The sequence below is a fragment of the Phycodurus eques genome, chromosome 1 (genome assembly GCF_024500275.1).
Source record: "Phycodurus eques isolate BA_2022a chromosome 1, UOR_Pequ_1.1, whole genome shotgun sequence".
NCBI lineage: Eukaryota > Metazoa > Chordata > Actinopteri > Syngnathiformes > Syngnathidae > Phycodurus > Phycodurus eques.
Window position 1 is genome coordinate 10,294,920 of NC_084525.1, and position 11,556 is coordinate 10,306,475.

Here is an 11,556-nt window from a genome sequence, read left to right on the forward strand (position 1 = left end):
ACATAGGATGGAGTTGAAAATTACTGATAGTGGGGCAATACCTGGGACAAACACACTTGGTCAACGTGATAACGTGGCTGGATATAGTGCCAGAAGGTGGAAATGCTGGGAAGGGGCGTAGACAAACCACAATCATTTAGCAAATATAAATACAACATCCCGAGCATCGAAGAGCACCGTGACAAGTGGCTGCCATCTTTGTGAAATTTTCTAAGAAAAAAAACATGGCATGAGCACTTCAAACGCCTCAGAAATCCTCCATAACAAATAAATGCCCCCCAAAACATTGATTACAGATGTACATAACCTATTCTACTGCCCACATTCTTTTCACAATATTTAATTTACGCTACGTAAGTTGATTTTTTTTTAGGGCAAGTGACACCTTTCGCAGTGTTGTACCTGAATAAGTTCAGTCAACGAAAGTTCATAAGTCGTTCATATTTTGGTCAAATGAGAGCTAAACATTGTGTATTCCTGCCTGAGGAACAATATTGTGAACACGCTCATTCAGGTGTCTGTCAACGCTTTTCAAGTGGCAGTTCATTTTCATTCAAGAGTGCCAGGTTTAGTTAAGACTTCCAGAAGAAAACCCGGCTAAACTGTTAACAAGCCTTTATATGTCGGGGGATTAAGCATCAACTGTCAGCCGGTTCAGTGCAGTCACCATTTATGTTTACATTAGGCAGTCACATTGTGGCTGAGTGCAGTGCGTTCACGGAAGTGAATGTCTTCTTTGGTTCTTTTGTAATACACAATTGTACAAATGTATCACAAGGATTTTTTTTAATAAGAATGCTTTACTTAAAACACTATATGATCCCATCCATCCATCCATCAATTTTCTGAGCCGCTTCTCCTCACTAGGGTCGCAGGCCTGCTGGAGCCTATCCCAGCTATCATCGAATCATAATATGGAAATTATTGTTTTATAATATAAGAACGTGAAATACAAGAAGAGATCAGCTAAAAATATTTGTTAATGATGATGAATGTCTGAGATTGAGTGTGACTTTCACAATCTTTCCCATCATACTGTGTTGCAGAGTGTAACAATAAAAGACATGTATCGGTAATCCACCAGAGTCTCTGTAGTGTATTGAAGCGACAGTGGTGTGGAGCTGCATTTCCCCACATTCAGTAGTGTCTCGTCACACATGCAACTCACAGCAGCACTATAGTATGAGCAACACCACTCCATCAGCCTCCAAAGATTATAAGATACACTCCTTTAAATTTCAAGAATCGCATGCTATCCTTGGAGGTGTATGTAGTTTCCTACCTTAGCCTGGTTCCTATCTTAGATTGTGTTTGCACATTATGGACTAGTGTTGTTTTTGTTTTAATTAAAGACTGCAGTCTATTTATTTTAATTCCTCAATTAAAAAACGACCATTCAAGGACTCAAACATGTTTTTCCTCATGTTTTGAGACTGTAGGGTGAACACTACAGTTGGCTACTCGTGCAGACTGAATGGGAGGCAACCATGAGGAAATGCCAGTATTTTGAAGGTAATAGCTTGCAGCAACATACTGGAAAAACAACAACAACAACCATGAAGTAGCTCAGTTTTTGAATGGTGAACGTGGTGAAAAATTTGAATTATGAACCGAGACAGTTTATTTTAAAGTTGGTGAACTGAACTTTGAACGAGTTTGTGTAGAAAATAAATTTTCCAAACACTGGACGTTTGAAACGTCCCTGTAATATTGATTCGTCGACTTGGAGAAACCTCTTGGAATTAGTACAAGCTTATTGGTGGATATTTTTAACAGAAACTTGTCGGCCAATTAAAAACGATGTTACTCGAGTAGCAGACAAAATAAAAGAGGATACGTGCTGAGAAATAAGTTATACGGTTTTACTGTAATCTGAAGGTGTTTTTATTTTTTTACCTGATTTTCCATAGGCGGTGTTCACAAGCACAATGAAAAGGTCTATTAAACCAAACAGAAACTAAATGAAACATTTTCTTACCAGACAGTAAAACAAATAAATATAAATTGATATGGTTTGTGAAAGCGACCTTGTTCACCTGTAGCGGCTGAGTCTCGCGTGGCAGCTGGCCAATCTTCGCCATGTTCATCATCTCTGTGATCTGGACAACAGCGAAGGCGATGGTGACCCAGGGGGAACCCGAGAGCACCCAGGCGGGCCTAGCTATGTCCTCCTGCTCTTCTTGGTACTTAGTCTTCTTCACAGGAAGAGCGCCAACCTGCTTGTTGAGGGCGGAGCTCCCTCTGGTGCTCTGGTTCTCCACCAAGTCAATGGTGGCAATGGGAACAGGGCTGGAGGGGACTGGAATGTTCTCTGCCAGCATTTTGTCCTCTAGTTGGAGAAAAGAGAGAAGAAAATGTCAGTCTTAGATGTGAATAGCTGAGTGGTTAGCATGGGGAGAACATGCAAACCCCACACGAGGCGGCAGAATTCGATCCCCTAGCCTCTGTGCTCGCCACTCATTTACTCTTCCATGTGGCAATACATATTAAACAATCAAATGAAAAACAGTGTTACTACACACTCGAAATTTTAAAATTAAAACTCAAAGACCATTAACCCGCTTATACCATGGTCACTTGCCAACCAAAATATTTTTTTCAGAATTTCATATGTTTTGTAGTCAAAACAAAGTTTTAAAAAAAAACTATGCATTTCCCCTTGCAACACCTGAGGGCTTCACAAGAAAGGGAATGTAAAAACTATTTAGTACTCCAGCAAATACATTTTCTGGTTTGATAATTTTAAATAACAACCACAGGTATGATGATAAAAATCTGTTTTACTTATTACAATTAATATTTGAAACATTAACCCCGTCTTGAAACTCTATTTTGAAACCCTCACATTGTCTTGAACCCCTAACTCATTTTGAAACCCTAAACCTGTTTTGAAACCCTAATCTTTGCTTTGAACCCAACTTTGAAACCCTAATTCTTGCTTTGAACCCATCTTTGAAACCATAACCCTGTTTTGAAAGCCTAATTGAAACCCAAATCCTGTTTTGAAACCCTAACCCTGTTTTACGCCCTCACTTGAAAGCCTAACCCTGTTTTAAACCCTACTTTGAAACCATGACCATGTTTTGAAACCCTACTTTGAAATCCTAACCCCGCTTTGACACCCTAACCCTGTTTTGAAACCCTAACCCTAATTTTAAACCCTACTCTGAAACCCAAACCCTGTTTTGAAACCCTGCTTTGAAACCCTAACCCTGTTTTAAATCCTACTTTGAAACCCTAGCCCTCTTTTGAAACCCTCATTGCAACCGTCAGAATGTGTGACCTTACTCTATTTTCCTTATGGGCAATCCCAACAGCCCGAAAACTTTATCCTGCCCTTCTGACATCCGCTCACTTTCATTGGGAGACAAACATTCTTAAAATGTACTCCCGAGAACACAGAATACAGTGGTCACAATTTATGATTGCGGGACGCAATAGCAACACGCAAACAACTTTATCCTGACCTTCTCACATCATCTCTTGAAATCCTAATTTGAAACCCTACACTGTTTTTAAACTCTTTTGTCTTAACATTCTTGGAAACGTTTCATACTTTTCCAGAGGTGGAAATTTATGAAATCAAATTCCATACTTTTCCATACTTGGGTAGGCACCCTGGAAAAAAAAATTAGTACAGCGCGAACTGAGCGTGCCTTTGTATTGCTTGTACTCCGTTTCTAACCTCGAAATGTGGTATGTCAGGACCTCCGTGTAAACGAGGGAGCCTCTCTCTGTATTTACATCCTGTACATGCCCACTGATACCCTGGCACAGACTGAGGGTTTGGAAGACAGGGGGTTACCCACCATTTCCTTCCGTTTCGCCTGTCAGACACTGGATGAGGATGAAGATGAGGAGTATGACCAGGGAGGCCATGCCGATCCCCCGGAATGATGATGCAGCGCCTGCAAAAATTGAAAGCACTGACATCAGTGTATAGTTGTTTTGCTTTCTTTGGGTTGCCATACATGGAAAAAAGGATGACAGCTCTTGGAAAATGCTAGTGAAGGGTCAATGTGGTTGGTTGCAAATTGTTGTGACCTTGTTACTAGGGTTGGAAAATTCCAGGTATTCTTAAAGTTGGAAACCTTCCAAAGGGAATTATTTTTTTTTTTTTTTAAATCAGTTTTACAGTCACTTAATGGGAATGAACTGGAATAAAACAGGAATTTACAAAACTGAAGGTTTGCTTTTAAAGGTCCCATCTTTTCGCTATTTAGACCACGATAGAGTGACTTTGTATAAAAGTGTCAGCTTCATTTTATATATTAAATTTTTTTTTTTTTTTAAATAGCAACTTGGTTTTGTCATACAAGTGTCCATAAAAGGCCCCTCTGACAGCTACTTCGTTTGATCCAGTTTTGTATCCGCTTTGTCCATATTTGGCTAAGACCGCCCTCTTTGCCTCAGTGTAAAAGACTCACTTGTGAGAGCACACGTGTTTATGTTGACAGCGCTGGCTCGGAAGCGGAGAGCTAAGTTGAGATCTTTGCTCGTGACGTAGACGAGCTTGAGAAATTCGAATGACCTGATTTCAAGCCTCTCGTCAGAAAAACGCCTGCCACTCAGAAATGCTTGGACAATTTTAATTAATATTTCACATTTATTGGGGCACCATAGAGACAATATTACATCCCAAATACTAGAAAAAGTTGGTTTGGCAAAATACGGGACCTTTAATTGGGAAGTTCAATATAGTTAGGGAAAATACTGTATTTTCACAATCCAAACTAAAACAACCAGACACAGTCCATGTGCAGTGGTAGCTTAACTTCAGTGCCCCAACTAACCAGTTTTAACGAATTGTTGTTAGGCCGATTTTTTTTGCTGTGTTAAGTGAGGCAAAATCTGAAGAACGACCAAGCTTCAGATACGCCGCGGCTTGAATGAAGTGGGAAAAAAACGGAGCAATTAAGGTACTGTAATCCCCTCGCATGTGGGCAAGCAGAGCAACCTATTTTCAGAATCAGAATCCTCTTTATTTGCCAAGTTTGTCAAAAACAAGGAATTTGTCTCCGGTAGTTTGAGCCGCTCTAGTACAATAGACGTGTCTTTTGAGACATGAAGACACTGATGGGAGGAAAAAAAAAAAAAAAAGTCACTGAGCAATAAAAGGTTGCTAGTAATGCCAGTACAATTTTGTATTTTTTGACAATTGTGCAAAAAGATTCATAGTCCTCTAGCAATTAGAGTGCTACAGTGAGTGCACGAGCAATGTATAATTGGCCCAAAAGAAATGTGACAACAAACTCAAGACAAAAAAATTGGCAGCATGTTGCAATGGAATTGTAAATTAACTCTTTACTTTCTGTTGTCGTACTAGAGCGGCTCCAACTACCGGAGACAAATTCCTTGTGTGTTTTTTGGCCATACTTGGCAAAATAAAGGTGATTCTGATGTTGATCTCCCACTTCAGGTCCTGAGAGACTGTAATTCCCAGGAACTTGAAGGTCTCGACGGTTGAGGGTAAGGGGCAGCTGTGGCGAAGGATGCCTCTTGAAGTCCACAATCATCTCTACAGTCTTGAGCGTGTTCAGCTCTAGAATTGAATTTTATTGAATGTGCAAAATGACTTTGTTGGTACACACACCTCTTCACTGAAACTGATATAGGATGTGACAGTGTCTGTGTATTCAGCCAGGCTTTTGCATGGATGTCTGTTTTATCGGCTTTGTCTGCTTTATTTATCCTTGCTTTTTTTTTTCCACTCATACTACTGACATTTTTTTTTGCTGTTCAAATACATGAATTAAATACCATTTTGCCATAGAGTATATGAGGTACAGAGCATTTCTGTAGTGTGTGTGAGTGGTCATCCTGAACCCACCCCCCCCACCCTCCCAATAATCTTTGACAATGCTTCCCGAGGGGAAAACAATGAGTAAAGAAGACCTCTGCTATAGCAGTGGCACATTACCATCACTGGAGGATGAAGAGGTAGGTATGAAAAAAAAGTTCAAATTAATTAGGGTGTCATACCAAAATAACCGACCAGCAGTCCTCCCACCATGGCCCCGCAGCCGCGACCCAGCCCCAGGTGAAGACCCTGCAGGATGCCCTGGGCGGATGTCCTCAGAGCTGGCGGGACGGCAGCGCTCAAGAAGGAAATACAAGCGGCCCAAACAGAGGCGTGAGTCACACCTGCAATGCAAACATGTCACATGACATCCTGTAACCTCTTCTCCAAAGAAACAAAGCAAACAAAAACATATTTACTTCTTTTAGCTATATTTTTCAATGTAGTAGATGTAAGTAATGAATTTCATGTGACTATATTTGCATAGCGGCACGGTGGACGACTGGTTAGAGCGTCAGCCTGTGTGGAGTTTGCATGTTCTCCCCGTGCCTGCGTGGGTTTTCTCCGGGCACTCCGGTTTCCTCCCACATCCCAAAAACATGCATTAATTGGAGACTCTAAATTGCCCGTAGGTGTGGCTGTTAGTGCGAATGGTTTTTTGTTTGTATGTGCCCTGTGATTGGCTAGCAACCAGTTCAGTGTGTACCCCGCCTCCTGCCCGATGACAGCTGGGATAGGCTCCAACACGCCCGCGACCCTAGTGAGGAGAAGCGGCTCAGAAAATGGATGGATGGATATATTTGCATATACTATGTGTGACTAATGCACTTTATGTTCGTATATAATGCAATCTATGTGAAAATGTTTCTCTCGCTCTCTCTCTACAGTGTGAAACCATATAAATACAGAGTTGTTTCATCATATTCAGTATGGACAACAAATAGATAACTAGTTTTGAAATCTGAAGTCAAGATTAATAATTTGTTCCACTATTGTTCAATTTATTTGGAAAATGGGGTTTGTTCACAAAAAAATGCTTGCAATATCCTAATATTTAAAGTGAAGACAATTTAGGTAGAGATTTCTGCAAGAAACAAATAGGCACATGTGATTTGCTTTAGCAGGCCAAATAAAATTATGTGGCAGGCCAGATCTGGCCTTGAGTTTGGCACCTGTGTCGTAAAGCACATATGCGCGTTACCTTGGAGGACTTCCACTGGCAGCACGGTCCAGGCATTCTTCAGGTATGAGATGTAGAGGTAGCGTGCAGTGTTGCAGGCCAGGCCGATGTAGAGCACCCTAAGGGAAAAAACACGCCTGTGTTGAAGCATCCTGGTGAGGTTTTCATGTCTAAAACAATCAACGTTGCCCTATTTGAAAACAAGCCATCGAAACATGACCCACCCTTACACCACAAATTCATCGAGATCGTTGTGTTTGCTTGGAACACACACAACATGTTTGCAGACACACACATTCACACGCACGTCACAGCTAGCTGTGACCTCTGAAATAGCACCGCCATGTAGTTGTAGCGCTTCAATGTAGTTATGTGGTCTCCCTTTAATGGCCTCCGTCCACATAGAGAATGCAGTTATGTGTAATCTCCCTTCAATGGCATCAACACAGAATGTGGAGGGCTGGCAGAAGGACATCTAATACATGCTCTCAAATGTTGCAGCTGACTACAAAATCCATGAACCACATCAATGACAGGCAGATCAACAGTGGAGTGGGTATGGATGTTGGCGAGAAGCTCGTCAAGCTGCTCTTGAGCAATGAACTAAAGCCACCAAAGAACCCAAGGGTTTAATGTTTTCCCTTGTGGGAACAAAATTTGTATAAGAAAGAGAAACTTGACTTTTTTTTTGCAAAGAAAAGTTTTGATGGTGTACAAAAAGATCTATGTGAAGACATCTGGTAATTTATCTCAAGTGTGTTTTTGTTGTGGGCCAAATCGTAGTAATGATTACCCTCAATGGGACATTATGTCAAATCATAAATTTAAAATCACTTCATCATATTATTACATACTGTGTACTCAAATGCCCCTGCATTTGCTTATGATATACTGTCATTGTATCGTTTAACAACAAATTGAATTTGAAATCAGAAGTCATGGAAAATAGTGTAATAAAAATATTTTAGTCTACAACTATTGTCCAATTCCTGTTAAGGGATTTCGTGAATATAAATGCTTGTAGTGAAGAAAAATTGCAATTTCGGAAAAGATTTTCTGTCAAAAATGAAAAGAACAAATACATTTTGCAAGAAACATTAAGTATTTGCTTTAGTGGGCCAGATTTATTGATGTGGCGGACTGGATCTGGTCCCCAGGCCTTGAAATGGACACCCGGGATCTATTTTGTACTTGTAAAATGTTAATGAAAATACTTTTTTTTCATGACACGTTCAAGCTCTGACCTGATGTGTCCCACCAGCTCGATGAACTTATGGCTGGTGAAGTAGGCGGTGAGCTCAGAGACGTGACTCAGGACAGAGCAGACACCAAAGAGCGTGTAGGTGCCATGGAGGTCTTCCAGGTGCCAGTACAGGAAGCTGAAGACAAAGCCATAGCCAAAGCCCATGAACCAGGCTACGAATAGAACCGAGCTGTAGCGCACGCTGCACAGTAGCTTCAGAAGATCGCTGTAGTGGAACTCTTGATGGAGAACGGTTCTATTGCTGACGGATGGAGCCCTAGGGCCGTCCGTCTCATCGGTTACGCCTTCTGGAATCTCCTGCCGATAGTCACTACCAGTTTCAAAGTAGAACTGAGTGGCAACAACAAAAGCCGCACCCATAAGCACACCGAAGACAATGAAGGCGATCTGATAGTTGCGCAAGCGGAAGTCGGGCAGGATACAGCCGAGGCCCTCGATTGTGGCGCTAATGTGGGTGTGGTCGATCCAGATGCCCACCAGCAGCATGGCGAGCCCCCAGCCCAGAGAGCCCCACATCCTCTGCAGGCCGTAGCGATCGCGGGCCTTGCCGAGATACTGCAACGTGACCGTGTCCACGATGGTGACTGCAGGAGCGCTGAAGAACTCGCCGACGATGATGACCAGCAGAATGATGAGGAAAATGTTCTCCACTTGGGTGTTGTCATAGATGATTTGGTACTCCTTGGGACTGGTTGTTGGAACAGAAGTGGTGGACGTGGTGGTGGTGTTAATCGTAGGCGATGTATCATTAATGCTTCGCTTGGTTCTGGAGGCTGGGAACTTAGGGAGCCAAAGGACGTCAATGAGGCTGCGGCGGACACGATCGCTGGAGTTGCTCTCCTGTGTGAAGTTTCCGGGTGGGTGAGTGGTGGCCACCGGGGGCGGAATCGTCACGTCGGCACCCTTCTCCACACATTTCATGTCGGCTGGTTTCACAAAGCCAATGCCGCAGTTGAACACCAGCCAGCAGAAGACCGAGAACAGTAGCACGGCCTTCCCCTTTTTAAAGCGGTCAGCCACCACACCCCAAAACGGCGCGCTGCAGAACTCAATGAAGTAACGGATGCCCACCAGGAGGCCGCTTCGACTGGCAGACATTCCCAGCTGCTTATAGTAGACCGCAAGCAGCGGGTGCAGTGAGCCGTAGGCAGCGTAGAAGAAAAAGTAGAAGACTTTAGAGATGAGGAGGTGAGTGTTGATGTGGCGGAACATCCTTTGACAGCAGTCCAAGGAGCTGGACTGCGAGACCACCGGCGGCTCAGCTGAGGCGTCAATGGATAGAGGAGCTGGAGAAGGAACACTCCTCTGCTGCAATGACAGTTTGTTGAACGCCTCCTCCGGCACAGATGTGTTCTGTAGGTCCTCCTCATCGTCGGTCAGAATGGCAACCTTGTCATCAGCTGGCATATCTGGAAGAAAATGTCACACCAACATCAGGACCTTGAAATTTCCACAGCAATCCTCTGATCCCAAATACAGTGACCCTGACTTTGGAGCGATCAAAGAGCAAACTTGAGATAATCGAGTGAGGTGGGAATTAAAACATTGAACAACAGTCACAGTAGCATTTTAGGCCTTTTATTGAACGGGAAAAACACTCAAACAGACAAATACAAAATCAAAACACTAGGATTAAGTATTGAGAATTCGCAAACAATGAATTAACAGCATATGGTCAATCCAACCAACTGCAGCTCCTGATGTCATTCACTCGGAAAAGACCCCTTTGAAGACAACATGTGAATGTACTACACAAAAGAAATCACTGTCCAAACACATCCATCCATCCAGCCATCCATTTTCTTATACCGCTTATCCTCACTAGGGTCGCAATTCAGTTCTATTTACCTTCTTTCAATATTTCTATATTTAAGCACCGTGTTAATGTTCGAGCTTGGCATTATGTAACAGTGACTTACAATATTAACTACTTTTTAGGAATAAAACTCATTTGGATGAGACAAGCACTAAGTGCCTATGTCCGAGACAACAGCAGTTTTCATTTAACAATTAAAGGTCATCTTGCTATGAATATCATACTTTACAATTTTTCTCAGCTGATATTAAAACTGTTGTTTTTGTTATTTGTTGTAACCATTGTTTATTCACCATCCCGAGTTTCAATGTTTCTTCATGTAACCATAATACACTCGTCATCATGTAACCTTAATACACTCTTCAATGTGTCTGTTGTTATACGGTCTTATTTTTGATGAACACTTGGGCTGACCACGCTATTGCATTTGTAAGTTGTTCATTATTGTGGTACTTAGCGAGCCAAGTATCATTTTTTTTTAGTTGGTGGCACTAGGTGTAAAAAGTTTGAGAATCAGTGTACTACGGAATCCTTCCCTTCTTCCCAACTCCCTATTATCACTAGACAGGTACATCTCAATCAATTAGAATATTCGAGTTTCTACAGATGGTGAATTTTGGGTTTACGTTTGCCGTAAGCTATAATCATCACAATGATACATATTTTAAAATCATGAAATATTTCACTCTGCGTGTGTGTGTAGTGCATCTCTATGAGTTTAACTTTTTGAATTGAACTACCTAACAAGATTAAGCTATTGACACTATTTCTGCTTTACTGAGATGTACCCGTTTAGGGATTTTCAGGGGTCAACTACATAGTCCATTACTGTATATAAAAATTCCCTTATAGGGATTTTTAGTGGACTTTAGTGAATTTTATAGTTCGCTCTATAAAAAGATCCATACAGTGAATATTAGGGAGTAGGGAATGAGAGAATGATTCCCACCACAACCCATTGAAACGTAGCAGGTAGGGGACCATGATGGGCCTCTTCATGGCCCTGCGCCAAAGGTTAGGAAAAAGACCGTCCCTCACCCCGATGCGGAAGTGCTTCATTTCTTCCACAAAGCTTTTAAAATAGTGTTCGTCTGATCGAAGCAAAGCGCTGATAGAGGAGTCACCAACGACTAGATATTTGAAAATGACTAACACATTGAATACATCTCATAAAAGGGCTTATTGCTATTGTGCGTGAGGCAGCTCACCTGCCACCATATCAAAAAACGCAAACGGGGTGATAAATAAATGTAACCGCTTACCTGCTTAGGTCACCGAGCCCATTCACGTCAAACTATTATTGCGCACTTTCTCTTGAAAATTTCGCTCTCTGTTAGCTCATTTTCCCCTTGAAATCCCATAAATTTATTCGGTCATCGTTTTAATCGAACACAAATCGACGTATTGTATGTATTTAGCACCAGTATCTATTTGTCGTCGTCTCATTTATCTTATTTGTTGCTACCTCGTCGAACCGGAGTTCCCACACCTGTCAT

The 11,556-nt window shown here is 41.9% G+C and overlaps 1 protein-coding gene across 2 annotated transcripts in view; it reads right to left on the reverse strand.

Moving 5' to 3' along the window:
• The window catches only part of LOC133402612 (major facilitator superfamily domain-containing protein 6-A-like), a 25,093-nt gene extending 13,537 nt beyond the window's left edge, over positions 1–11,556 (reverse strand). Inside the window, exons 1-6 of one of the 2 annotated variants that reach the window (XM_061676555.1) lie at positions 11,323–11,556; positions 8,225–9,653; positions 7,002–7,099; positions 5,983–6,144; positions 3,810–3,908; positions 2,037–2,329 (exon numbers count right to left, since the gene is read on the reverse strand). In XM_061676555.1, the coding sequence (XP_061532539.1) occupies positions 2,037–2,329; positions 3,810–3,908; positions 5,983–6,144; positions 7,002–7,099; positions 8,225–9,651 (2,079 nt within the window). In that variant the 5' untranslated portion in view covers positions 9,652–9,653; positions 11,323–11,556. Of the gene's footprint in view, positions 1–2,027; positions 2,330–3,809; positions 3,909–5,982; positions 6,145–7,001; positions 7,100–8,224; positions 9,654–11,322 lie in introns of both variants that reach the window. The other variant, XM_061676546.1, reaches the window with a different exon arrangement.